The following is a 27,685-nucleotide window of genomic DNA, read 5'->3' on the forward strand; positions in this document are numbered from 1 at the left end:
TTTACCATACGAACCCTCGCGGACCCTGAGGTCCTCTGGTACTGGCCTTTTGATTGTCCCTAAAGTCAGGACACATACTCACGGAGAGGCAGCTTTTCAGTGGTATGGTCCTCGTCTGTGGAACAGCCTGCCGGAGGAGCTCAGGGCCGCAGAGAACGTACATGTTTTTAAGAACAGGCTCAAGACCCACCTTTTTAATTTAGCTTTTACTTAGCGTTTATTTATTTTTTATGCTTATTTATTCTATCCTGTTATTCTATTATTAATTTAGGATTTACCTAATATTTTTTGATTTTATTCTTATTCATTTTTTAATCTTCTTACTCTATTTATATTTATATTTATATTGTATCCTGTTCTTATTTATTTTATCATTTTACCCTGTATATATCGTATTGCGTCATATCTCCAGTGTTTCCTCGGAGGGCGCTCTCTGCACCGGGGCTGTTATTGACCGTGGCTGCTGGTCTCTGGGGTCCTCTCAGCCTGGTTGGGGGGCTCCTTGGCCTCCCTCCGGCTGTGTGCCCAGCCCGGAGGCTGCGGTCTGTGACCGGCTCCCGGTGCAGACGGCTCTCTGTTATAATGTTTCCTCACTTGGCTCATGCGAGCCCAGCCCAATTTTTACTCTTTAAGTGTGCGCGTGTGTGTATGTGTGTGTGTGGGTGGGGGTGGGGGGATATATGTGTATTGAGAGTGTGGGGAGTGAGTTGGAGGGTGGGGTGGGCTGCTTTTAACTATGTAAAGCACTTTGTGCTACATTTTTTCTGTATGAAAAGTGCTTTATAAATAAAGCTTGATTGATTGATTTGTAGGGTTACTGAACTTGGGCTAGCTGGTATATAATGATGTGCTACGTGACCGCTAGTAACACAGCTATGTTAGCACAATATAAACACGCTAACTTTTTTTCCACTCGATAAAAGTTAACGTGAGTGTTCTCGGTGGTCAGGAACAAATGTAATCGCATGGCAGGATGCTGTAAAAGGACCAAACCAAAAGGCTTTTAGTGGGGTTTTTTTCAATGCGCTGCGGTCATAGATAATGAGATAAAACATGCTAATGTGTGATGCTGCAGAACCACGTCATGTCGACTGAGTAGCTTTTGATTTGGCATTATTGCAGGCAAACCAGCATATGAAATGGATGTAACAAATCCAGACTGGGCACCAACACTGCACATGGGGCACGACGACAAACCTGTGTCAGACTCGGACCGGCACGCAAGGCGTATGCAACGGAAGCGAAAAAGAGCACCCATTGCAGGTAAACACCCCCCTCTGAAAACATACTAAATTGCTCTTATGGTACACTAATCCGCACATAACTTAAAGATGAATCACACACCTGTCATTGGAATATTGGTGTACATTAACCTTAAGTCTATGCACTATTTTTTATCTTACAGGCTTGATGATCGATGAAGGTCTGACAGAAGAACAACAACCATGTCATGGAGGCAGTGGACAGCAGTTGTGTTGGACAAGTGGAGGTTGACGTACCAGCTGCAAATGTGGACAGTGGTGATGGGAGTGACAGCGTCACGGAAGCTGAAGGGCAGACGAAGGACTGTGTGTGCAGTCAACAGGGCAGAGCAGAAATAAACCGGCTGTTGGAGGAGAACAGACTGCTTCGAGCACAGTTGCAAAAGACAGAGCTGAATGAAACTTTCTTAAAGGACGATACCGAAAAAGTAAGATATTACACTGGACTATATTGTTATGCTGTCTTAATGTCCCTCTTCAACACTGTCAAAGATTTCCTGCCAATACCGAAGAAACTGACAGGTTTCCAAATGCTCTTACTCACACTAATGCGTCTGAGACTTGATCTTCCAGTCCAGCATCTTTGTCATCTATTCCATGTGTCGCACAAAACACTGTCTTCTGTCTTCACCGATACCATTGATGTTTTGTATGCCCACTTAGGAGCACTGGTGCACTGGCCTGAGAGGCACTGTCTGCAGGCGACAATGCCTCCACAGTTTACTGAAACTTTTGGAAAACGAGTAGCAATCATTGTTGACTGTTTTGAGATTCGAACAGAAAGACCATCTAATTTAAAGGCACGCGCACAAACATACTCTCATTACAAGGGTACACAGACCATAAAATACCTCATCGGGATTACACCCCATGGAGCTATTTCTTTCATTTCCAGGGGATGGGGGGTCGTGCATAGAGCAGGGCGATATGGCCAAAAATATTTATCACGATATATATTTGAAAATTTGCGATAACGATATAACCGACGATATAATTGATGCGAGACAAAATACAACTCCACAACATTACTAGCGCAAAAAGACAACCTTCCATTTATTTTCACTTAAACAAGAAGCTGGTTTTTATGTACATTAAAGCTTTATAAAAATGTAACAGTGCAAATGCAAATTCCTTGCTGAAAGTTTAACCAAAAGGCATTTCCAGTAGAAATGGGCTGACATATCCTGAGCATAACCATGTATAATATCCACTGAAGTTAAAAAGAGGTGCTTTGCAACATTAAACTGCAGTGTGCAGTACGCATTTTTCGGACCATAAGGTGCACGGGATTATAAGGCACATTAAGCGAAACAAAGCAGTCAGATAAATCAAACTTTATTAAACTCATTCTTCTTGCTTCCTCCACTTCTGTACCATTGATTCATTAATGTTGAATTCTCTGGCAGCTGCTCTATTCCCATGTTGTTGCAGTATATTAATGACTAACCTGGTATTGTGGATAGATTATCTCAGTTGTTCTCCTGACTGAAGTTTGGTCCGTTTACAGCATCCTGCCATGCGATTGCATTTGTCTCTAACCATGAAGAACCTTCACGTTAACTTTTATAAGTGGAAAAGTGTTAGTGTTCGTCCTCCAGCTTCACTGTTTATGTTATGCTAACATAGCTGTGTCGCTAGCGATCACGTAGCACATCATTATATACCAGCTAGCCCAACTTCAGTAACCCTACAAACGTCACTGCTGTTTAGTTTCCTGTCTTCATTTATGTTGGAAGTGATAGCAGAGCTGTACGTTTTAATTTGTTCAGAAATCTCTCAGTCAGAACATGCTATATCATGCTTAGGTAACTAGCGAAACTAGCGAGCTAACTTCCGCTAGCTTCCTGCTAACTTCTAACTCCATTAAATGTAATAACTTTTTGTTTTCATGGAAGTTAAACTTTATAGTTACACCTGGTAAAGCAGCAATGCTGATCGTTTTACTAAAGATGAAAGAATTTAGACAGTTTTTAACTCTCAGTGATGCTGCAGTGTTGTTTGACCTGAAGCATACGGAGTTTAGGACCCAGATTACTCCCAGATTTAAGAGCATCTTAGTCCGACAAATACGACAATTAACGACGACCGCTTTCATGTTCTGCAAAAAAATGTGCTTTGTCGTGTATCTGACAGACAAACACCAAACCAGTTCCACATCACGGAAGTTGCACCATTTTTACAAACCAATTCTGGTTCATCTGTTTCACTCAACAATCGGCCATGTGCGTATGAAAACAAAGGCACTGCGCATGCGCGTTTTACTCCCATTCTATCGCGATATTTCATTTTCCTATCGTTGCCTAACATTATACCGGTATTACCGTGAATGGTATAATATGGCCCAGCCCTAGTCGTGCATCAGATAAACACATCATAGAGAGATGTGGCATTCTTCAAAAGCTGTTACCAGGGGACGTAGTATTGGCTGACAGAGGCTTTGACATCAGAGATGCTGTAGGAATGATGTGTGCGGAGGTCAAGATTCCAGCTTTCACAAAAGGCTACTGTCAACTTGATGCAAGGGACGTTGAACAAACGAGAGCAATTGCCCACCTGAGAATTCATGTTGAGCGAGTAATAGGTAGTTTGCGCAACAAGTTCAAAATGTTACACACAGTCTGATTACTCTTATCATGTGAGGCTGAAGACACAACACTTCTTGATAAGATCGTTAAGGTTTGCTGTGTTTTTGTTAATATGTGCCCCAGTGTTGTTGTCAAACCAGGGCCAAATGACACTTGCTCCTGTTGAGTATTCTTAAAGCTGTTCTTTTGGATGTACTGTACATTGTAAATAGTTGTACTTTGTGTGAAGTTGTTTTAATAAAACAAAAAAGAATAGTATATTTGTTTGTTTTTCTTTATTATAGATCTATTCACATGTACACAGCAATCACATAAAAATGAAATGCAAACTATTTACATCGCACCACACAGCTGTCATCAATCTTTAACCACAACATGAAACATTACAGGCTATTTAGAGCAGCACGTTGTTTCGAGAAGTATTTCCCAACAAGTTCAGGAAGGCACATTTTACGAAAGAAGTCTTGTGCTTTCTTTAAGCGCGGTTTCCAGAAATCCACAGCAGGGAAGACGCGAGTCACAGCAAGGTCTCTCTGTGTCCACACAACGAGGCCACAGTGGCTGGCGCCCGTAACAAAGACTCAGCGTCTCTGTTGTGTAAACACGCCAGTGATTGGGGTAATGTGGGTGACTGTGTAGTGTAGTTGGTGTAATAGTTTTCGACTCCACACAGTCACTGCTTTGCTGTGCTTCTGCAGCGTATCCAGTAATGGTGACAAATCCTCCAGCGTTGCAATAGGAAGCTGCTCTTAAGCGCAGAAAGAATTGTTTCCAGGGATTTCTATTTGTATCCAGCTTGGCGTGCAGGATCCTTTGTGTAATCTATGCTTACATATGTATTTTACACACAGACAATGTGAAAAATACAACACATTGCTATGGATTGATGCTGAAAGTGCTAATTGCACTAAAAAATTTAGCTGAAAAAAATAACACCAACTAAATAGATAAGCATGTCTGTTAACAAAAACCCCCAAACGCTTTACCCAACTGGGGTTTTTCAACTACCTCACTGACAGAATGAGCCCAGGTATTGCCAGTGCCACTGATGGAAATGAGCCACAGCAGCTCTTCAGCACCTACAAATGAGACCTGCCCACACCAACAAGCAAGAAGGGAGACCAGGTGGCGAGCATCGCCACACTTTCCAATCCAATAAACTACCATTGCAGTTAGTAGTAAGTGGTTGATTAGTGCAGCAACAACAAAAACACACTGAATGTCATTTTAAAATACACAAAATGTTTTATTTTACATTCTATCGAAGTTCCTGCTGGAAAGTGCTGTACTGTACAAGATGCTTCCCTCACCGCAAACTCAGGTTTACTGCTGGATAAATTTTATTTCCACATTAGTCAACTCAACAACCAAGACAGAGCACAATAGAGACAATAAGGGGGTGGCTGTAGCTCAGGCGGTAGAGCAGGTCATCTGCTGATCGGAAGATTGGTGGTTCGATTCCTGGCTTCCCCCAGTCTGCATGCCAAATATCCTTGGGCAAGATATTAACCCCAAATTGCTCTCCGATGCATCCATCGGAGTATGAATGTGTGTGAATGTTACTTAGAAAGCACCTAGAACAATGTGCTTGTGCGAATGGGTGTGAATGGGTGAATGCACAAGTTGTGTAAAGCGCTTTGAGTGCTCAGAAGAGTAGAAAAGCGCTATATAAGAACCAGTCCATTTACCAATATGTGCACTGGTCTAATGATGTTTATGGCTCCCAAAGTATCGAGTATTGAGGTCTATTGCACTGTTGACTATTTACAAAAGTATTGCACAAAAGGTATTGCACAGTGAGGTGAAGAGGCACTACAGCTTAGTTGTTCCCCCCTCCTTTGTCCTCCTGTTTCCCCTCCCTCTCCCCTCCAGAGAGGAGTTAAACAGTCTGATGGCGTGTGGGACAAAGGAGTTTTTAAGTCTGTTAGTTCTTGTCTTGGGGAGAAGCAACCTGTCACTGAACAGACTCTTCTGGTTGTTAATGGCCGTGTGCAGAGGATGCCTGGCATTGTCCATAATGTCCATCAGTTTCTTTAGTGTCCTTTTCTCTGCCACTGTCACCAGGGTGTCCAGCTTCATGCCGACCACAGAGCTAGCCTTCCTGATCAGTTTTTCCAGCCTGGATGAGTCCTTCTTTGCTGTGCTGCTCCCCCAGCACACCACAGCATAGCACTTTAAGAATCTAAAAGATAACAAAATCTGATAGGTAAAAATAACATTTTGAACCAACTAGGTGGTTCCCAAAAATCTGGCGTGCTGTGAGTCCTTAAAAAAATTGAGGAAACCGGAAAAGTAGCAGGACTAAATAACTCTGTACAGCAGATGAACTGTATCTGGAAATCATGTCCTTAAGATGTAGAAAAATATAAAGAAAAGCAAAGACTTGAAGTACCTGAGAGATGCACTGGCCCTTTAATGGATCCATCTGCTGTTTGCTGAAGCCTCATCAGAAACGGTCTCAGTGGAAGGCTGTCAGGAAGCCATTTTTAGTGAAGAGAAACAGGGAGAAAAGGCTGAGGTATGGTAAATTACACGAGAACTGGACTATATCAGTGGCAACAGGTCTTACAGCATTATGAATTCATATTTGACATTTTTGGTTCAAATAATTGTTGATATGACTCCAACAGAGGGTGTTTACATCCATCTGTAAAACACGATGAAGGCTCTGCCAGTGGTGTTGGGAATCTTGAGAAAGCTGATGGAAATATGAACCAGATATTAAGATTTTCATTAATCATGCAGTCCCAGCTGAAAAGCATCTAGTTGGAAAAGGCATATTTTTATTCATTACGACAATGATCCCAAACACACGGTGAATACAATAAACGTATACCTAGATCAGTCATGGATTGGCCTCCCCAGAGCCCAGACCTCAACATTTATTAAAGCAGTGTGTTCCGGAAAGAGAGAGTCCAGGCTATGTTCGATAGTAAAGGTGGCCATACCAAATATTGACTTTCAAGTACATTTTTGCCTTATGTACTGTATTTCCATTTATGTTTGCACGTTTCAGTGAATTGCTCTGCCTATTTCCCATTTTCCCAGCAGAATATAATGAAATGAGGATGCCTCAAGACTTTTGCAATATTGTATCAGAAGGAGAAAAAAGGTGACAAATGTCCCAGTTCTTCGTGGTTAATCTTGTTAATGTTGCCTTCTGTTTTCTAATGGTTTCCTGCCAAAAACCCTAAAAAAGTGTTCTCCAACCTCGTGAATTGAAAACACTGGATTTGTTATAGAATAACTTCTAATTAGCTATTATTTCACAGAGGAAATAAGATAATCGATAAAAGAAAAAAAGACGTGAAAAGGAGACAATAAAAGAAGCCCCTTCCTTTCCCACATGTGCTAAACTTAGAGCCAAAGCCTCACCCTGCCGCTTTCCGCTTCATTAGAGCTGTTTAAACAAAACAAGTTTAAAATAGGGTTTCTATCTGAAACAGCACATGCAGTTAAAAGGCCAATGTGGAAAATAAATCCTTGTGATTATAGTTGAACAGGAAGCAGCACTTGCTCTGCCTTTCAGCCCCATTGAACAAGACGTCAGCAGCTCTATGGAGGTAGTTTAGTCTTTTTTACAAATTCAAAATTAAATATGCGAGCACTCAAAAATTAAGGTTCACTGAGAAATGTCCTCATTTTTTAAAAAGAAAGGCATATTCCTTGTTATTTAATACAACATTCAATTGATCAGAAATGTTAGAAATCATGGTAAATGGGCTCATCAATACAAAATCATGATTGTCTTTTTAATTGTATAACTTTGTAGACTACTTTTCCCAAACCATCACTCTAGTGCTCCACTGGCACCTCGTATTACTTAATGCAAGTAGTTTACAGGTGTTGTGTCGTGTCTTTCTACAGATGTAGAAAGGTCAGCTACTCAAGAGACCTTCCCCAAATCTCCCTCATCTTCATCTTCGTCAACGAGGCTCTGTCGGTGATCCTGCGCTCAGTCCACTCAGCTGTCAATCACACACTTGCTCAAGGAGGTCATCCTGGTGGACGACAACAGCGATGACGGTCAGTATAGATTAAATATTTTCTTCAGCTAATACCAAATAAGAAGAGTGGCTTTTTCGCCCTCTGATTAGAAGATGGTTTATAGTGAGTGAAACACAGAATTTCCATCTAAAATCCACTGAGTCATCAGCAGGATTTCTACTGAAAGCAACAAAATACACATCAAATTGTCATTCAGCATCCCAGAAATAATTATCTTATACAATAAGTGTCATGTAACCTGAATATAATTATATAATTAAGTTTTATATTATTATAAAACTGAAACTAGTGAATAACCTTTGCACTGTCCTCTTCCTGCTGTGACAAAACAAATTTCCCACGTGTGGGACTAATAAAGGTTATCTTATCTTATCTTATCTTATCTTATCTTAAAAAGGTGGCGCGGTCGTTGATGCTCAGGAAGCAGTAGACCCCCGTTGGTGTTGTTTAGAGTGAGTTGGAGCTTAAAACAGCACCGCAGGGAGCTGAGTGAGAACTTTTATGTCATCTCTCTATTTGCATGTGTGCTTCTGTATTTCTTTATTTATCAACTGTGTTGTTGTGGTGATGAATTTGTATGTTTTTTATGTTTGTTTTCAGCTTTTGATAGTGTAGCAGTGACAATAGTTGGCATACATTAGTGGTTATTTAGGATAGGATGAGCTAATAAGCCATCATGTCTTTGTATTTTGCTAGGAAAATGGGAAATAGATGCAGCAGTTTACTGAAACTTGCAAACATAAGATGCCAGATGCATCTCTCAGGTTGTGTGTCAGTTTTGTGTTATTTCTTAAGGACATAACTTTCAAATTCTGTTCGTCTGCTGTAGATGTTTTTATTTAAGCTGCCAGTTCTTTTGTCCTCTACTTGTTTAGTTTCTTGACATATGTCAAGTTTTTGGCTAATAGCTCTTTGGTAATCACCTTGCTGGTGTGTTATCGTTGTCATTTTTTGTGCAGGAAACAAATTGTGTATTTGTGACAAGCTGCTGGTAATGTGCCAGTAACGAATTTGTCCCTTGAGTTAGGTGCCTTTATTATGTGTGAATGATTCATAGGAACAAACAAATAAAGGACTGCACTGAAAATTATGATAAAATGATGTCCAAAGAAAAATTTGAAGGACCTTCAGAAAGCCTGAAGAACGTGAAATAAATTACAGAATTAAAAGACAGTTCGGTTCCTTGGAAGCAAAATGTAAAGACAAAATGTTCACACATGGCTCTATGCAACTAAATAAGAGCTTTAGGATTGTCTGAAAGTATTTGTTTGGGTTTTTGCTCGTAATTATCTGCTCCACTCTATGTTCACCTGTTCCTTATTACCCGGCTGCTCTAAAGTGATTTCTGCCAATCTTTGTCAGCTCATCTGTGAGCTTGTTTCACTCATGCGCTCTGCAACAGTCCCTCATGTTATTCTCTGCTTCACAGGTTTTTTACTCATTTTCCACCCCTTGGGCTTTGTTCTCCCAATATCAGCTTTATTTAAATAAGCTTTCTTTATGGTGGTTTTGCTGATTTTCTGTATTCATTTGGAAAAGCTTACAAACCTAACACAAATAATTGGGGTATAACCCTCAATCTCATTGGGCCTGTTTGAGTGCACATATGTCAATGAACTTAAAAAGGGCTAGTATGTGCACTTTGCTAAAGAAATGCTTTGATTATATATATATACAGTGAGTATATTTTCATAGGTACAGTGGGGCAAAAAAGTATTTAGTCAACCACCGATTGTGCAAGTTCCCCCACCTAAAATGATGACAGAGGTCAGTAATTTGCACCAGAGGTACACTTCAACTGTGAGAGACAGAATGTGAAAAAAAAATCCATGAATTCACATGGTTGGATTTGTAAAGAATTTATTCGTAAATCAGGGTGGAAAATAAGTATTTGCTTGGTGTGCAAAAATCAACTGTGGGAGCAATCATCAGAAAATGGAAGACATACAAGACCACTGATAATCTCCCTCGATCTGGGGCTCCACGCAAGATCTCATCCCGTGGGGTCAAAATGATCATGAGAACGGTGAGCAAAGATCCCAGAACCACACGGGGGGACCTGGTGAATGACCTGCAGAGAGCTGGGACCAAAGTAACAAAGGTCACCATCAGTAACACACTACAACGGCAGGGAATCAAATCCCGCAGTGCCAGACGTGTTCCGCTGCTGAAGCCAGTGCATGTCCAGGCCCGTCTGAAGTTTGCCAGAGAGCACATGGATGATACAGCAGAGGATTGGGAGAATGTCATGTGGTCAGATGAAACCAAAGTAGAACTTTTTGGTATAAACTCAACTCGTTGTGTTTGGAGGAAGAAGAATACTGAGTTGCATCCCAAGAACACCATACCTACTGTGAAGCATGGGGGTGGAAACATCATGCTATGGGGCTGTTTTTCTGCCAAGGGGACAGGACGACTGATCCGTGTTAAGGACGGAATGAATGGGGCCATGTATCGTGAGATTTTGAGCCAAAACCTCCTTCCATCAGTGAGAACTTTGAAGATGAAACGAGGCTGGGTCTTCCAACATGACAATGATCCAAAACACACCACCCGGGCAACAAAGGAGTGGCTCCGTAAGAAGCATTTGAAAGTCCTGGAGTGGCCTAGCCAGTCTCCAGACCTCAACCCCATAGAAAATCTGTGGCGGGAGTTGAAAGTCCGTGTTGCTCGGCGACAGCCCCAAAACATCACTGCTCTCGAGAAGATCTGCATGGAGGAATGGGCCAAAATACCAGCTACTGTGTGTGCAAACCTGGTAAAGACCTATAGTAAACGTTTGACCTCTGTTATTGCCAACAAAGGTTATGTTACAAAGTATTGAGTTGTATTTTTGTTATTGACCAAATACTTATTATGTAGTGTGAAGCGCTTTGGGGTCCTTAGGGACTAGAAAAGCGCTATACAAATGCAGGCCATTTACCATTTAGTGCTTAGTGGGTTGCCCTTTGTGTTCTTATCATGTTGTTTCACACAACCAATACTAAGGCTTGATGTGAGGTTTATAAAGGAGTGCAGGCTGCCAGTGAGAGAAGTGAGACAAAAGAGTTGTCATACTGGGAATGGTTGCTTAAGCTCACTCTGCTGTCCTTTCATATTTATCGACATGAATTCCAATTATTGTGATTGCATGAAAATAATTATGCAAGCTAGGCATAATGTGTCAGGCTTTGATTGTTGCTGCCAGAGGGGACTCTGGAACAGCATTTTTCTTTTTTTCCTCCTTTCTTCAGTAAAGAGGGCTGCAATGGATCTGATGTTAGAGAAGCTAAGAAAAAAATACAAGCACTTTCTTTAGCATGTAGGGATTCTTCTTAAACTCGCCAACTTAGCTGCAATGGTGATATATTCTTTTCAGGCTTTATTAGTCCTGACATCAGATCAAATACTGGAAAACTCCAGCTGGCAGACTGTTCAAGGATAGATGTGCAGATTATAAGCTAAACTGCAGATTCAAAGATCAACTAAAGATCAGTCTTTATAAGCATTTCTGACTTGTTTTGTTTGATGTGTTATCTTCATTTTCTGAACTGTAGAGCAACTGAAAGGTCCACTGGAGGAGTATGTGAACAAACGCTATCCCGGCCTGGTGAAGATTGTAAGGAACCAAAAGAGAGAGGGATTGATCAGGGCCAGGATCGAGGGTTGGAAGGTAGCCACTGCTGAGGTGACAGGATTTTTTGATGCCCATGTGGAGTTCACCCCATCATGGTGAGTGGGTCCTATCATCTAGCGGGAAGCACGGTGTTATTAACAGTCAGGAGTGAATTTTTGGTATTTGGAAAAAGGCTTATTTTAGTGTAAATTAAAGTGAAACACAGCATTCAAAAACAAAAATGACATGTACTCAAAATTAAATCTGGAAAAAAACATATCTTTGCCAAATGTATGAACATTGGAATAACTTATAGAGAGATACTCCCATACGGTTTATGACAAAATTTAATCCAAAGTGATTGATGGCCCTAATCATGACCTTTTGACCTCCCCCCTCCCCCCCGGAAGCGAGTAATGACCGTGACGAATTGCATCCGGAGAAGGGGGGGGGGGCGGGAACCCCCCGACATCCGGAGAAGGGGGGGCGAACCCCGGAAGCGCGCCATCTGTCGCTAAGCGTGTCGAATTGCATCCTGAGAAGGGAGGGGGGGTAAACCTCCGGAAGCGCGCCATCTGTTGTTGGGAAAAAAAAAGAAAAAAGTTTTTAGAGGGAGGAGAATAAAAGCAGAGAGGAGGAGTTCACAATTTCTAAGCCTCAGACACACAAGATGGATTTCATTCTGCAGCCCAGCAGCTCTCCTGTGTCCGATGAGATCTGCTCTCCCAAAGAAGAAGGCTTTGAATATGCCATATTCAATTACAGCATATTTACTAAGGAAGGCCTCGATCCGGACCTTATGACACTTCCGGAAATACTCCGGAATTGTCTAGTCATTTTCAGACCTGATGCGTCATGTTCCATATACATGAGGGGAGGGGTTTGGTTCCTGAAGCACAGCGGTGATGCAGCAGCTGATTTTGTGCTGTATAGAGAGACAGAGCGGCAGCTAGTTTTCCGCAAACTCATAGTCTGAATTCTGTTTCAATATTATGACGATTTTCTCTGTATTTCTTAATGGGAATAAAGAGTGACTTCCTGTAGAGATTTCAATAGTATTTTATTTTCCTATAATACAGACGCAGTAAAAAAAACCTTTAAGATGATCTGCCTAGCAACAAATTGCATTTTTAGGCTACACCATAGCTTGTGATGAAAAGAAGAACTTTCTATCCGCTTGTAACCTACAGGCTGCCTACCCCGTATGTGTAAAAATGAATAAATATCCCTTAGTGAATACTTTTCTTTGAATACTACTTTTCCTTTTGAGAATCCCTTTTACAAGGGACTGAAAAAACAAACCATAATTGCCGTGACAGGCGATCTTGTTTCACACACACACACACACACACACACACACACACACACACACACACACACACACACACACACACACACACACACACACACACCGCGGGTCAAGGAGGAGTGAGATATCAGATATCAGTTTTTTCTCAATGCTTATAACCTATAACGCGCCCCCCAAAACAATATTATTATTATTAAAACATCTATAAGGTAGGTTTTGCGCAGCCTGCTCCTTGTCAGACCAAAGTTTTTTTCTTCATTACTTTTAGCTACTTTTACACTGGGTTTTCTCAATAGACAGAAAATGAAAATGAGGAGTCAACAGCCGATATTATCATTGCTTGTAACCCGGTAAATAATTTCGTACATCTCCCCATAAAATAAGCCTTAGTGGAAAAAAGCTCATATTCGAATAAGTTTATTCCCCTCTGTGGGAAAGAGTTTTTTTCTCAGAGTCAACCATGAGGCGAGTTTTGTCAACAGCAATTGTCCATTTGGTAAAACAAATATCCGCCTCTAAGTCGTATTTTACCGTTGCAGAATGTGGAAAACAGACAGCCCTCACAGGAGGCACCCAGGGGCCCACCTCACACACCATAGTTAAAATATTTAAATTTCAACTAAATTTGTAGTAATGATCGGATTTCCTCACTTATCTACACCACACTCCTTGATTTCTTATCGTTTCTTATCGTTCCTCTGTCCCTTAATAGAAACTATCCTCCCTTTCAGTTGTCTTTTGCACTTCCATATCGCAAAGCAGTTACTGTAGGTTATTTTCTGCTTATGCATTAATGTAATTAATTAACTTATTTATCCTTAAGTACGGTAATGACTTGAGTTCTAATGCTTTTTGTCTCTTGAGTTAGCCGTCAATGTGGGATTTTTTTACCCTTTTGTTCAGTTAAAGCTGCCTTTCATTCTTCAACGCAGCTTAAACTCTAATAGGTAAGCTTTCTTGTAATTTCTTAGTTCTGCAGGCTTCTTGAAAGACATCCGAGACTCTTCTTTGGATGCTGGATGCCTTTTGTTTTGTTTTCTGTCAAGATGATCCCACACTGCTTCGATTATCTTGAGGTTCGAACCCTGGAGAGATCAATCCATGACTGATGCGTTGTTTCATCCAGGCATACTTTGACTACAATGGCAGTATGTTTGCGATCATTGTCGTACTGAAAGTTGCTGCCAATCAGACATTACTTGGTATTACATGGTCGATCAAAATCTGGTGGAACTTTTCTACATTCATAATTTGATTAATTTGGATAAGAGCTCCAACAACACTGGCTGAAATCCAGCCTCAAAGCACGGTAGAGTATCCACGCTGTGTTAAAGACGGCTATAGACATTCACTGTTGTATCTCTCTTCGGACCTCTTCCATGCATATTTCAAATTTGGATTCATTACTCCATAAGACATATTACAGCTGATTTCTTTTTCCAGTCAATTTCTTGTGTAATTTGGCACACCTCAGCCTTATTTTTCTCTGTTCTCCTTCCTTAAGAATGGCTTATTAACAGCCACCCTTCCAACTCAGATAACTTTTGATGAAATGTTTACAGCACTTGAGTTACTCGCCACGGCCATCCTAAATGCTAAGAACACTAAACTTTAATTCTAAATTACGTTAACCAGAAAAAACAAGCCAAAGTCGAGATGTTGCTGAGCTGACCTGTGCTATGCTATGCCTTCTAAAGCACGTATAATGTAAACAGAACTGGTCTTTGCACAGAAGCCTGTGGAGCTTCATAATTAACCTCAGTGTGTGAAGAGCACTCTCCATTTAATAATAGCTGTAATAAAATGTTATGGCCGACGGTGTTAAACGCTGCACTTGGGTCTAGCAGGGAAGATTTCAACTTTTCAATACGAATGAAGGCTGAAAACTGATTAGATTAATGTCTGATGATCTTTTCTGTGCTTCTTCAAGTTTGTAACACCAAACATATTAAAGGATGATGTAAGGCTCACAGGAAGAGTTTAATTAGACACACATTTACTATTTTCTTTATACTCTTTCTTTCTTGACATGTTTAATATGATTACTATCAGAGGAGAAAATGACCCTTGTGTAGTTTAAAAAAGTTTTATTTAATCAAACTGTAATGTTGTTGAACTCTGACGGACGTGTCTTTTAATCTTGTCAACAAATCCTTAATCATCTAAATCTGCCATTTATCATCTAGTAAAATGTTCCCTCTGCTTCTGCTGCACATCTCCCCGGACACTCTCCGCTTCACCTGTCCTGTGCAGGTGGTCCAACCCCTGCCTGCCTCCTTAAACTGGGGTGTTTAAATCTCTTTACCTCTGTTGTGAACTTCACACAAAGTTTGTGGTAACAAAATCAAACTGACGAGGATCTCGTTTGAAAAACACACACTCACGAGACAAAATAAAAACAGACTGCTCAAAGCAAAAGCAGAGCCCTCACAGCTGGTAGTACAAAACACAGCGACAACATGCGTATTAGATACCCTCAGTGCCAGAAGCATAAATATGAAAAAATGTGATCACCAAGAGTATCCTAACAACGGCGTTGAGGTGGGTGTTACAGTAAAAAAAAAAAGTAGCCAAATTTTCATCTGAAAATGTTGAATTTTAGTAAAAACAATGCTCTGTAGTTTGATACTGTCGTTACAGACTAAGCAGATGTTTAAAGCCTTCGGACGCTCATTTGAAACGCACTCATTCTCCTTATCAGCTGGAAACATTAAAGCCGTAAAATGACTTTTTCAAACGGATAAAAACTATTGAACAACAGCAATGTTGAGCCTGTTCCAAAATTTGGATGTACATGTGTTGAAGGTGTGGGTCTTGTTGAATTATTAAACATACATTCTTTAATTTTTCGAGCCACAAAAACAACAACTTTTAATTTTCTTCTGCTTGAGTATCGGCCTCGGGTAGCTCTACTTATCATTGCTCAGTCAGTTGTCTGTTTGTGCTACTTTTTTAAGGAGCAGCGTATTATTGGTAAGGGTGACTTTATGTGTTTAGCTACTTAAGTGGAAGTACTGTGGATAGTTTTACCTTACATACATAGATCTACCAATACAGCTTCTGAGGTAACTGTTTACAAAATGTTATAATCTATTCAAAGGTTCTTTGCAATTTTACATTGATAAACATTATCCTTAACACATTTGGCCCACATAAAGTACTATGGCCATCACACTGTCATTTAGAATTGTTTAAATAACTCCTGTCTTAAGTCCTTCCATCAAAAAAAAAAAAAAAAAAAAAAAAAAACATGGTTCACTTTTACATCACAAAATGTTAGAAATATAAGTCGTTCATAACAAACTGAAAGGTTGGGAGTTTAAAAATCCAAACCGATGGAAGAATCAGAATCAGAATACTTTATTGATCCCTGGGGGAAATTATTTTTTGTTACAGTGCTCCATTATAAACCAACATTAAGACAAGACAGACAATACACTAACTAAGAATAGTACAATATATACATATATATACATACATACATACATACATACATAAGTCACTCATAAATAAATAGCTGGAAAAGAAACATGTGTAGCTGTAGCAGCAAACAGTGTGTTAAGTGGATGCGTTGTACAGGGAGATGGCCACAGGCAGGAAAGATTTCCTGTGTCGTTCAGTGGTGCTTTTCGGTAATCTCAGTCTCTCACTGAACGTGCTCCTGTGACTGACCAGCATGTCATGGAGTGGGTGGGAGGTGTTATCCAACATTGTCTTTATCTTGGACAGCATCCGCCTCTCCGACACCACCTTGAGGGTGTCCAGCTCCATCCCCACAACATTGCTGGCCTTACGGATCAGTTTATCGAGTCTGTTGGCATCTGCGACCCTCAGCCTGCTCCCCCAGCATGCAACAGCATAGAGGATCGCACTGGCCACAACAGACTCATAGAAAACTCATAGAAAATAGGAAGCAGAAGTAGAAGACTATAACGTCTCAGAGCACACGGTGTCTATTATTGTGTAGACATGTATAAATAAGAGCTTAATAAAGATGCTTAATTTCTTAAGAAATAAACAGGTGGAGTGATCTTTATCAAAAGTGGATGTTGCATCTGTGGCTAAACCACTGTACCCAAAAAAACTTTAAAAATCTACTGTGTGTGAGGCTGTGTAAGTAAAGCTTGCCCTTCACACCCGCGTGTAATAAACCATTTGTTGGGGGGTTGTGGATTTGGCACCTCAGCATTGTGAAAGTGGGGAAACATGTTTCTGGCTGTGCATAAGATTTCTGCTTACAAATTAGAATCTCAGTTCTAAATGAAATTCAGATGTTTTTTTAAGTATGGCTAATGTATTATTTGACTTCTAAGACACACACACACACACACACACACACACACACACACACACACAAGAACAACACAGAGAAGAAGAAGAGGGGGTCGTTTTACTACGCATCATAAAAACGCAATCATTCATAACATGGACAGTGAGAAGTAAAACTCGTCGTCTTACCACATGTTATATTCTGTAAACTTAAAATAATCCGCAGAAATTAGAGTTTAGTGTTTTAATTCATCTATTAAAAAACACGAGTCAACATTACTGAAGTGACGCTTTAACGATGCGTCTTATCATCGTGTTTATGATGATAAAACATGTTCTCTCGTTAGTAGATGTCTGCGCTGTCACTTGTCACGAAAATGTTCAGAGCCAGGGTTCCTCTTTAATTACCATTGATCGTTAATAGGGTCACAAAAGATTTGTCGCATTATCCCCATAAACAAAATGCTTTTATAGAAATCATTGTGATACAAATATTTAGATTCTTGATTCACAATGTGCACGAACTCAAAATCTTTAGAGGTTCATATTTACTGATACTGTCGTGACCTTCCTTCTGTGATTGGATTTTCACTTATTGTCGGCTTTACAGTCACATAAAATTCATTCCAATTTTTTGCCTTTGCTTCAATTAAGGTGTTTCTTTAAATCTACAGCAGCTCCCTTTTCAAAAGGTTTACTGACATAGTAAGGAAGTAGCTAGGGAACTCGGTAAGTATGAGCAACAACAGCTTAGGGACTGTTTCTACAATAAAGAGGAATTCATCATCATCTGCAGTTCATCAAAAAAAAAAAAACAATTCAGCAGATCCTCAAAGTATGGATACAATCTGTTTTCAGCTGTAGAGGTACGCTTCACGTACTTATCAACATGCAGTTTAGAGGCTTGCATTAGAGTGCTTTGGTACTTGGACCTCTTTTATTTAGCACGGTTATACCGTTGTGTATTTAGCTATATAAATATGCTCAAGAGTCTATCGTATGTTTGTCATGCAATTAAAAATTCAAAAATATAATTTTTAAATCAGTAACTTTGCAAATTTAGCGCGGACCCTCACCCCTCCCTCCGGCTCCCACGGCCCCGCTGTCACCGTAAGACTCATACTCTTCCCCCCACGTATGCTGCTATTGATCGTTGTCAGTTGTCAGTAAACCTTTTGAAAAGGGAGCTGCTGTAGATTTAAAGAAACACCTTAATTGAAGCAAAGGCAAAAAATTGGAATGAATTTTATGTGACTGTAAAGCCGACAATAAGTGAAAATCCAAAAAACGCCTCCAATCCTAATGATCTCCCCCCCCCCTCTCCCTCTCTCTGTGTGTGTGTGTGTGTGTGTGTGTGTGTGTGTGTGTGTGTGTGTGTGTGTGTGTGTGTGTGTGTCCTCACAGAAGGAAGGTCACGACAGGAGCTTTTTTCAATCAGTTTTTACAAGAAGTGTAGCTCATACAATGGTATAAATGTATTATTTGCGATACTTTATAAATATGAACCTCTAAAGATTTTGAGTTCGTGCACATTGTGAATCAAGAATCTAAATATTTGTATCACAATGATTTCTATAAAAGCATTTTGTTTATGGGGATAATGCGACAAATCTTTTGTGACCCTATTAACGATCAATGGTAATTAAAGAGGAACCCTGGCTCTGAACATTTTCGTGACAAGTGACAGCGCAGACATCTACTAACGAGAGAACATGTTTTATCATCATAAACACGATGATAAGACGCATCGTTAAAGCGTCACTTCAGTAATGTTGACTCGTGTTTTTTAATAGATGAATTAAAACACTAAACTCTAATTTCTGCGGATTATTTTAAGTTTACAGAATATAACATGTGGTAAGACGACGAGTTTTACTTCTCACTGTCCATGTTATGAATGATTGCGTTTTTATGATGCGTAGTAAAACGACCCCCTCTTCTTCTTCTCTGTGTTGTTCTTGTGTGTGTGTGTGTGTGTGTGTGTGTGTGTGTGTGTGTGTGTGTGTGTGTGTGTGTGTGTCTTAGAAGTCAAATAATACATTAGCCATACTTAAAAAAAACATCTGAATTTCATTTAGAACTGAGATTCTAAGTTGTAAGCAGAAATCTTATGCACAGCCAGAAACATGTTTCCCCACTTTCACAATGCTGAGGTGCCAAATCCACAACCCCCCAACAAATGGTTTATTACACGCGGGTGTGAAGGGCAAGCTTTACTTACACAGCCTCACACACAGTAGATTTTTAAAGTTTTTTTGGGTACAGTGGTTTAGCCACAGATGCAACATCCACTTTTGATAAAGATCACTCCACCTGTTTATTTCTTAAGAAATTAAGCATCTTTATTAAGCTCTTATTTATACATGTCTACACAATAATAGACACCGTGTGCTCTGAGACGTTATAGTCTTCTACTTCTGCTTCCTATTTTCTATGAGTTTTCTATGAGTCTGTTGTGGCCAGTGCGATCCTCTATGCTGTTGCATGCTGGGGGAGCAGGCTGAGGGTCGCAGATGCCAACAGACTCGATAAACTGATCCGTAAGGCCAGCAATGTTGTGGGGATGGAGCTGGACACCCTCAAGGTGGTGTCGGAGAGGCGGATGCTGTCCAAGATAAAGACAATGTTGGATAACACCTCCCACCCACTCCATGACATGCTGGTCAGTCACAGGAGCACGTTCAGTGAGAGACTGAGATTACCGAAAAGCACCACTGAACGACACAGGAAATCTTTCCTGCCTGTGGCCATCTCCCTGTACAACGCATCCACTTAACACACTGTTTGCTGCTACAGCTACACATGTTTCTTTTCCAGCTATTTATTTATGAGTGACTTATGTATGTATGTATGTATGTATGTATATATATGTATATATTGTACTATTCTTAGTTAGTGTATTGTCTGTCTTGTCTTAATGTTGGTTTATAATGGAGCACTGTAACAAAAAATAATTTCCCCCAGGGATCAATAAAGTATTCTGATTCTGATTCTTCCATCGGTTTGGATTTTTAAACTCCCAACCTTTCAGTTTGTTATGAACGACTTATATTTCTAACATTTTGTGATGTAAAAGTGAACCATGTTTTTTTTTTTTTTTTTTTTTTTTTTTTGATGGAAGGACTTAAGACAGGAGTTATTTAAACAATTCTAAATGACAGTGTGATGGCCATAGTACTTTATGTGGGCCAAATGTGTTAAGGATAATGTTTATCAATGTAAAATTGCAAAGAACCTTTGAATAGATTATAACATTTTGTAAACAGTTACCTCAGAAGCTGTATTGGTAGATCTATGTATGTAAGGTAAAACTATCCACAGTACTTCCACTTAAGTAGCTAAACACATAAAGTCACCCTTACCAATAATACGCTGCTCCTTAAAAAAGTAGCACAAACAGACAACTGACTGAGCAATGATAAGTAGAGCTACCCGAGGCCGATACTCAAGCAGAAGAAAATTAAAAGTTGTTGTTTTTGTGGCTCGAAAAATTAAAGAATGTATGTTTAATAATTCAACAAGACCCACACCTTCAACACATGTACATCCAAATTTTGGAACAGGCTCAACATTGCTGTTGTTCAATAGTTTTTATCCGTTTGAAAAAGTCATTTTACGGCTTTAATGTTTCCAGCTGATAAGGAGAATGAGTGCGTTTCAAATGAGCGTCCGAAGGCTTTAAACATCTGCTTAGTCTGTAACGACAGTATCAAACTACAGAGCATTGTTTTTACTAAAATTCAACATTTTCAGATGAAAATTTGGCTACTTTTTTTTTTTACTGTAACACCCACCTCAACGCCGTTGTTAGGATACTCTTGGTGATCACATTTTTTCATATTTATGCTTCTGGCACTGAGGGTATCTAATACGCATGTTGTCGCTGTGTTTTGTACTACCAGCTGTGAGGGCTCTGCTTTTGCTTTGAGCAGTCTGTTTTTATTTTGTCTCGTGAGTGTGTGTTTTTCAAACGAGATCCTCGTCAGTTTGATTTTGTTACCACAAACTTTGTGTGAAGTTCACAACAGAGGTAAAGAGATTTAAACACCCCAGTTTAAGGAGGCAGGCAGGGGTTGGACCACCTGCACAGGACAGGTGAAGCGGAGAGTGTCCGGGGAGATGTGCAGCAGAAGCAGAGGGAACATTTTACTAGATGATAAATGGCAGATTTAGATGATTAAGGATTTGTTGACAAGATTAAAAGACACGTCCGTCAGAGTTCAACAACATTACAGTTTGATTAAATAAAACTTTTTTAAACTACACAAGGGTCATTTTCTCCTCTGATAGTAATCATATTAAACATGTCAAGAAAGAAAGAGTATAAAGAAAATAGTAAATGTGTGTCTAATTAAACTCTTCCTGTGAGCCTTACATCATCCTTTAATATGTTTGGTGTTACAAACTTGAAGAAGCACAGAAAAGATCATCAGACATTAATCTAATCAGTTTTCAGCCTTCATTCGTATTGAAAAGTTGAAATCTTCCCTGCTAGACCCAAGTGCAGCGTTTAACACCGTCGGCCATAACATTTTATTACAGCTATTATTAAATGGAGAGTGCTCTTCACACACTGAGGTTAATTATGAAGCTCCACAGGCTTCTGTGCAAAGACCAGTTCTGTTTACATTATACGTGCTTTAGAAGGCATAGCATAGCACAGGTCAGCTCAGCAACATCTCGACTTTGGCTTGTTTTTTCTGGTTAACGTAATTTAGAATTAAAGTTTAGTGTTCTTAGCATTTAGGATGGCCGTGGCGAGTAACTCAAGTGCTGTAAACATTTCATCAAAAGTTATCTGAGTTGGAAGGGTGGCTGTTAATAAGCCATTCTTAAGGAAGGAGAACAGAGAAAAATAAGGCTGAGGTGTGCCAAATTACACAAGAAATTGACTGGAAAAAGAAATCAGCTGTAATATGTCTTATGGAGTAATGAATCCAAATTTGAAATATGCATGGAAGAGGTCCGAAGAGAGATACAACAGTGAATGTCTATAGCCGTCTTTAACACAGCGTGGATACTCTACCGTGCTTTGAGGCTGGATTTCAGCCAGTGTTGTTGGAGCTCTTATCCAAATTAATCAAATTATGAATGTAGAAAAGTTCCACCAGATTTTGATCGACCATGTAATACCAAGTAATGTCTGATTGGCAGCAACTTTCAGTACGACAATGATCGCAAACATACTGCCATTGTAGTCAAAGTATGCCTGGATGAAACAACGCATCAGTCATGGATTGATCTCTCCAGGGTTCGAACCTCAAGATAATCGAAGCAGTGTGGGATCATCTTGACAGAAAACAAAACAAAAGGCATCCAGCATCCAAAGAAGAGTCTCGGATGTCTTTCAAGAAGCCTGCAGAACTAAGAAATTACAAGAAAGCTTACCTATTAGAGTTTAAGCTGCGTTGAAGAATGAAAGGCAGCTTTAACTGAACAAAAGGGTAAAAAAATCCCACATTGACGGCTAACTCAAGAGACAAAAAGCATTAGAACTCAAGTCATTACCGTACTTAAGGATAAATAAGTTAATTAATTACATTAATGCATAAGCAGAAAATAACCTACAGTAACTGCTTTGCGATATGGAAGTGCAAAAGACAACTGAAAGGGAGGATAGTTTCTATTAAGGGACAGAGGAACGATAAGAAACGATAAGAAATCAAGGAGTGTGGTGTAGATAAGTGAGGAAATCCGATCATTACTACAAATTTAGTTGAAATTTAAATATTTTAACTATGGTGTGTGAGGTGGGCCCCTGGGTGCCTCCTGTGAGGGCTGTCTGTTTTCCACATTCTGCAACGGTAAAATACGACTTAGAGGCGGATATTTGTTTTACCAAATGGACAATTGCTGTTGACAAAACTCGCCTCATGGTTGACTCTGAGAAAAAAACTCTTTCCCACAGAGGGGAATAAACTTATTCGAATATGAGCTTTTTTCCACTAAGGCTTATTTTATGGGGAGATGTACGAAATTATTTACCGGGTTACAAGCAATGATAATATCGGCTGTTGACTCCTCATTTTCATTTTCTGTCTATTGAGAAAACCCAGTGTAAAAGTAGCTAAAAGTAATGAAGAAAAAAACTTTGGTCTGACAAGGAGCAGGCTGCGCAAAACCTACCTTATAGATGTTTTAATAATAATAATATTGTTTTGGGGGGCGCGTTATAGGTTATAAGCATTGAGAAAAAACTGATATCTGATATCTCACTCCTCCTTGACCCGCGGTGTGTGTGTGTGTGTGTGTGTGTGTGTGTGTGTGTGTGTGTGTGTGTGTGTGTGTGTGTGTGTGTGTGTGAAACAAGATCGCCTGTCACGGCAATTATGGTTTGTTTTTTCAGTCCCTTGTAAAAGGGATTCTCAAAAGGAAAAGTAGTATTCAAAGAAAAGTATTCACTAAGGGATATTTATTCATTTTTACACATACGGGGTAGGCAGCCTGTAGGTTACAAGCGGATAGAAAGTTCTTCTTTTCATCACAAGCTATGGTGTAGCCTAAAAATGCAATTTGTTGCTAGGCAGATCATCTTAAAGGTTTTTTTTACTGCGTCTGTATTATAGGAAAATAAAATACTATTGAAATCTCTACAGGAAGTCACTCTTTATTCCCATTAAGAAATACAGAGAAAATCGTCATAATATTGAAACAGAATTCAGACTATGAGTTTGCGGAAAACTAGCTGCCGCTCTGTCTCTCTATACAGCACAAAATCAGCTGCTGCATCACCGCTGTGCTTCAGGAACCAAACCCCTCCCCTCATGTATATGGAACATGACGCATCAGGTCTGAAAATGACTAGACAATTCCGGAGTATTTCCGGAAGTGTCATAAGGTCCGGATCGAGGCCTTCCTTAGTAAATATGCTGTATTTGAATATGGCATATTCAAAGCCTTCTTCTTTGGGAGAGCAGATCTCATCGGACACAGGAGAGCTGCTGGGCTGCAGAATGAAATCCATCTTGTGTGTCTGAGGCTTAGAAATTGTGAACTCCTCCTCTCTGCTTTTATTCTCCTCCCTCTAAAAACTTTTTTCTTTTTTTTTCCCAACAACAGATGGCGCGCTTCTGGAGGTTTACCCCCCCTCCCTTCTCAGGATGCAATTCGACACGCTTAGCGACAGATGGCGCGCTTCCGGGGTTCGCCCCCCCTTCTCCGGATGTCGGGGGGTTCCCGCCCCCCCCCCCTTCTCCGGATGCAATTCGTCACGGTCATTACTCGCTTCCGGGGGGGAGGGGCGAGGTCAAAAGGTCATGATTAGGGCCATCAATCACTTCGGATTAAATTTTGTCATAAACCGTATGGGAGTATCTCTCTACTTATTCATGATAACAACAATGACAATAATAGAGCTTTGGGTATCAGTGTTAAAAGAGTGCTACAAAGTGCAAAGAAACCATGGAAAGAGAAGACAAAGGATAGCTGAAGCTGCATAAAAGGAAGAGCCAAGCTATTTCACGCCTGAGAAGTTTTAAAATGAGACACTTGAGGCTGTGGGATCAGGTTGAACGGATTTTATTTAAAAAAAAACATCACAAGCACACATAAAACACACACCAAAACAGGACCCCTCTTGGAGAACTTGTCGTAAAAGTAAATTTTTAGTAACCATAAAAAATGAAGGTTTTGTACTAATTCAAAAAAGCTGAGCGCTTGGTGGTGAACTGAATCAAAGGCTAAATACTGTCAAGAAATTAGCATGCAATGAGGGACCTTATTAACCCCGCTAAGACAACTGCCACATCCTGTTGATGTCTTTTTGTGGATCTCATTTTCGAGCTCAGTGCATAACTTAAGGTATACCGTGCAGTTCTCTCACTGCCCCCTGCAGAGCTCAACTCGGCTGAATCAAACAGAATTAGTGATAAAACTGGGACGACACAAGGAACTTTCTATTTGACTGAAGTGGATGAAAAAAGTGGTGCTCTTAAAAGATGTTATAAACTTTGTTTCTGCACAAAGTAAAGTCAACTAAATGTGTGAGTGTGTGTGTGTTTGCACTTTTTTCAGGTCAGAACCAGTTCTAGCTAGAATAAAAGAAAACCACAAGAGGATTATCTTGCCGTCAATCGACAACATCAAGCACGATACCTTTGAGGTGGAGCGCTATGAGAACTCTGGCCATGGCTACAACTGGGAACTGTGGTGCATGTACATTAATCCACCCAAAGAGTGGTGGGAGGAGGGAGACATGTCTGCACCAATAAGGTATGCCAGCTTCTCCCATTTAAACGTGAACACAGATCTCACACTTCTGAGATGTATTTTTTTCCACTTCTTTAAGATTTTCAATAAAACTGCCACCAAGTTCTTTTTTTAGTTTTGGGGAAGATTAGGGGAAAACAAGAAAAAAAGCTCCTGATGGGAAACCAGACTTCATTAAAGCAATAAAAAAATTACAGCCTAAATTAGAGAGTGGTGAAAATAGGATTTTAATTATCTGATTATCACCCATATATTTGTGTTAAATTGGATTTCCTTCCATTCTTTAATTAAAAATAAGAATAAATTGCATGAGTATGCACAAAAATGTTTAGATTTACCCTCCACATAATAGGCTGAAATATAAAGTGTGAAACTTTGCATAGTGGAGATTTGGGTTGTAGAAAAGTACTCCAAAATAAACATCAGATAAAGCCACAAAAAAACACATTCTGGTGTTTGCAAACGCTCAGTGTCACATGATAGTGTGTTTTCCTGGCTGCAGGACGCCTGCCATGATTGGATGCTCCTTTGTGGCCAATCGGGACTACTTTGGAGAACTCGGTCTACTCGACTCAGGCATGGACGTCTACGGAGGGGAGAACATCGAACTAGGCATCAGGGTTTGTGTGTCACCCAGTTTCCTCTTGTTCCTGCTCCCTCTTTACCCCTGTAGGTTTTAAGTGGAGCAGTGGCCACCGTAGCGTGGCACCACTGATGAGGCCCCATTAAGAGTCCTGGAGGACCAGTCCTGTGTGAGCAGCTCACAGCAGGGCAATGGAGATAAATAGGTCACGTAGAGCAGAGCAGGAAGGTTGGAGTTTGTTTCTGTACATTTTGAGAGATTGGAGAGTCTTTTGTTTTTCTGCAAGGTTATTAGATTTTTCCTGAAAAAATAACGTCAAACATTTTCACAACCCGAGTGTGTTGGCTTTTATCCAGCAAGCTAAACAATCAAATATTTTTAGAAAGACAAAAACGGTTGCCTTGTCTTTGAGTTGACTTGGTCATAACTTGAATCTGAAATGGAAAGTTCTTATATCTTGTCATCAAAAATATCAAGATTCCCCCCAAAATTAAGTCTAGATAAGTAAACGTGTACAGATGCAATAAAACAGCTAAAATTCAGCTTCAACGCACCTATAAATATATTACAACTGCTGGAGATGAAGTATTAGCAAAGACATGAATCTAGCCCACAATGTCACATCTCAAGAACCACATTTCTTTCTGTTCCTCTTTTACTACAAAGCAGTGGGACACATATCCAGAGTTGCCCTGCGACAACAACATTTCTACATTTCACTACAACCCTTACAAGAGGATTGTTTGGATGTGTCCAGGGAGAAGGCCCTCATTCAGAGAAACTCTTTCATAACAAGCACTTGAATCAATGACTGTTTGGGTTTTAACAGGATTCTTGGGATAATGAATGTTAAGCGGTAGATATCAGCACCTCTATGGGGCAATTTTGCATGGTTGTTGTCCAACATCTTTTACATGAAATCATAGTACTGCTTATTTATCTTAGAGTGTGGCAGAGAGCAGTAAAATGTTTTTTTTTGGCATACCCTCTGTTGGTTAGCACCCGTGTCCTTGGGTAACAGAAACACATAGGTTATCTTTAAAACCTATGTGCCCATTTTCTGTTTGTAGTGCTCCTTATCTGTGGATGGAACATGTTTCATATTGTTCCCAGTGTGAAGAAAGACTGACGGACCTACTTTTTATCCAGTAGGAATGTTTGTCAGGAGTGAAATAGGTTGCATCTGTGCAATTGTTTGGCGACCTGTCAGTTTGAAGTTTCTGTTACGCTCACATCACTTTGACGTGGGTTCAGATAGCTTGGATATCCATGTCTTCATTATGTTCACAGCAGAAGGCTCGTGGGTTGGACACACTCAGCAGATACTTTATTAGATACACCTTGTCAGTATTAGGTTGGACACTCTTTTGCCTTCAGAGCTGTTTTAATTCTTCATGGCATAGATTCAACAAAGTACTGGAAACATTCCTCAAAGATTGATCGTGGCATGATGGCCTCATGCAGTTGATGCAGATTTGTCAGCTGTGCATTCACGATGGGAATCTCGTGATCTATCTGATTGAGATCCCCTGACTGTGGAGACTTTCCTGTTAGCTCACAAGAGTAGCACCTGATATGGTCCTCTGCTGCTCTAGCCCAAATTCTTCAAGGTTCACGGTTCAAAGTAATGCAAAAGTGGTTTTTAAGAAGAAGTTATCTGTTTTACTGTTGCCTTCTTGTCAGCTCAAAGCAGTCTCTGGTCGGGTCTGGTATCAACAAGATATTTTCACCCAGAGAACTGTCTCTCATTGGATATTTCCTCTTTTTTGGACCATCCCTTGGGATAACCCTAGAGATGGTAATACAGAAATATCCTAGTAGATCAGGAGTTTCCAAAATACTCAGACCAGTCCTTCTGTCAACAAC

At 40.1% G+C, this 27,685-nt stretch overlaps 2 protein-coding genes across 2 annotated transcripts in view; both read left to right on the forward strand.

The window, feature by feature from the left end:
- The first annotated feature begins 1,096 nt into the window (after positions 1 to 1,096).
- On the forward strand, positions 1,097 to 2,289 carry LOC146619624 (uncharacterized). The gene is made up of 2 exons (XM_085370673.1): positions 1,097 to 1,263; positions 1,406 to 2,289. The coding sequence occupies exon 2, from the start codon at positions 1,451 to 1,453 to the stop codon at positions 2,234 to 2,236; it is 786 nt and encodes a 261-aa protein (XP_085226799.1). The 5' UTR covers positions 1,097 to 1,263; positions 1,406 to 1,450; the 3' UTR covers positions 2,237 to 2,289.
- A 4,356-nt stretch (positions 2,290 to 6,645) lies between these two features.
- LOC146619625 (polypeptide N-acetylgalactosaminyltransferase 17-like) overlaps positions 6,646 to 27,685 on the forward strand; it is a 28,670-nt gene continuing 7,630 nt past the window's right edge. The window contains 6 exon segments of the mRNA XM_085370249.1: positions 6,646 to 6,662; positions 7,715 to 7,825; positions 7,827 to 7,873; positions 11,392 to 11,566; positions 25,042 to 25,239; positions 25,739 to 25,856. Of these exon segments, the coding sequence (XP_085226375.1) occupies positions 6,646 to 6,662; positions 7,715 to 7,825; positions 7,827 to 7,873; positions 11,392 to 11,566; positions 25,042 to 25,239; positions 25,739 to 25,856 (666 nt within the window).

Source organism: Diplotaxodon limnothrissa, linkage group LG14, assembly GCF_057381915.1.
Source record: "Diplotaxodon limnothrissa isolate DT_005_m linkage group LG14, D_limnothrissa_male_GT1.1, whole genome shotgun sequence".
Taxonomy (NCBI): Eukaryota; Metazoa; Chordata; class Actinopteri; order Cichliformes; family Cichlidae; genus Diplotaxodon; species Diplotaxodon limnothrissa.

Bases quoted from the DNA above. Each gene is read 5' to 3' on its own strand.
- LOC146619624 (XM_085370673.1), top strand. From the start codon at position 1,451: ATGGAGGCAGTGGACAGCAGTTGTGTTGGACAAGTGGAGGTTGACGTA.